At 63.7% G+C, this 1,498-nt stretch overlaps 1 protein-coding gene across 1 annotated transcript in view; it reads left to right on the forward strand.

Moving 5' to 3' along the window:
• Positions 1-2: 2 nt before the first annotated feature.
• NOC4L (nucleolar complex associated 4 homolog) overlaps positions 3-1,498 on the forward strand; it is a gene marked incomplete at its 5' end in the record, with an annotated part of 5,537 nt that continues 4,041 nt past the window's right edge. The window contains 4 exons of the mRNA XM_029921640.1: positions 3-44; positions 160-280; positions 912-1,018; positions 1,277-1,384. Coding sequence (XP_029777500.1) covers positions 3-44; positions 160-280; positions 912-1,018; positions 1,277-1,384 — 378 coding nt within the window. The remainder of the gene's footprint in view (positions 45-159; positions 281-911; positions 1,019-1,276; positions 1,385-1,498) is intronic.

Genomic DNA, 1,498 nt, shown 5'->3' on the forward strand with positions numbered 1-1,498 from the left:
GCGGCGAGGCCAACGCCGTGTTCGATATCCTGGCCGTGCTGCAGGTGGGCGCGCGCGCGCGGGGCTCCCGGGTCGGGGGAGGGGGCGGACGGTGGGACGGTGACGTCGGGGCCATGAGTGGGGCAGGAGGGGACCCCCGTGACCACGCTGTCCCTGCAGTCTGAGAACCCGGAGGATGTCCAGGCAGCGGTGCGCGCGTGCAGCCGCCTATTCGGGGCCTTGCTGGAGCGGGGAGAGCTGTTTGTGGGCCGGCTGCCCCCCGAGGACGTGGTCATGGCAGGTGAGCAGCCCGGAGCGCGCAGGGAAAAGCTGGAGGGACACTTTGTCAACACGGGGTGAGCCCCCAGGGGCCTCCTGTGGGGAGGGGCGATTGCGCTCAGGATTGGGGGTAAGAGACGCCCCTGTCCGAAGTTTTTTAGTGCAAAGACTGAGCATGCTGCGGTTTTTCAGGGTTGTTGTTTTTTTGTTTTTTTTTTTAAGTTTGTCTATTTTGGAAGAGACAGCACGATTGGGGGAGGGACAGAGGACGGAAGAGAGAATCCCAAACGGGCTCCGTGCTGCCAATGCAGAACCCAGCCCGGGGCCCGAACTCCCGAAACCTGAGATTCAGTCAGGAGTCAGATGCTCAATAGGCTGAGCCACCCAGGCGCCTCTTTTTTGCGTGTGTGGGATCCGATCCTGTTTCACGTGGCCGTTTGGGCTACTCCCCCGCTGGTCGTGCAGGGTCTTCGGTTAAAGTGAGGCGACTAGAGTCCTGTCCTCGGGGTAGGAGTGTTTTCCCACTCCTGTCAAGTCTAGGGCCGCAGCGACCAGTTTCCACTCACTTCCCAGGGGAGGCTATGTAGAGCAGTTTGGGGGGACGGCCGAGTCCCGCCTGGTGCACGTGGTCTGACCACCCCGCTCCACCCCAGGGTCCCAGGGGGCCACGCGGAAGTACAAGGTGTGGATGAGACACCGCTACCAGAGCTGCTGTAACCGCCTGCAGGAGCTTCTGGGCCACCCCTCCTTTGAGGTCAAGGTGAGTCAGGTTGCTGGCTTTGCCTCTGCCCTGAACGTTCCTTGCACCCCCAGCCTCTGGGCTGCGCACACTCAGGCAGGGCTCAGGCCGCAGGCTGCCACGTTTCCACACTCACCTGACGTCGGGTTTTGTCTGTTGGGTTTTCTGGTGGCTGGTTTTGTTCTGTGTCCTGACCCGTAGGGGAGTGCCGTCTCGGGTGCACTGGGGGGGGACCTGTGGTCGGGGCACCTGGGCCACTTCTGCGCCCCCTTTCCCCAGGAGCTGGCTCTCAGCACGCTCATGAAGTTCGTGCAGCTGGAAGGGATGCATCCCCTGGAAAAACCCAAGTGGGAGGGACACTACCTGTTCCCCCGCCAGCTTTTCAAGGTGGGGCGCGCGGGGTGGGGGCCCCGAAAACCTGGGCAGAGCTGGGATGGGCCCTCGGTGCAGGTGGCTACCGGCGTGAGGCCTCTGCCACGCCCCGTACCCGGGGGGGGGGGG

This window comes from Suricata suricatta, chromosome 14 (genome assembly GCF_006229205.1).
Source record: "Suricata suricatta isolate VVHF042 chromosome 14, meerkat_22Aug2017_6uvM2_HiC, whole genome shotgun sequence".
NCBI lineage: Eukaryota > Metazoa > Chordata > Mammalia > Carnivora > Herpestidae > Suricata > Suricata suricatta.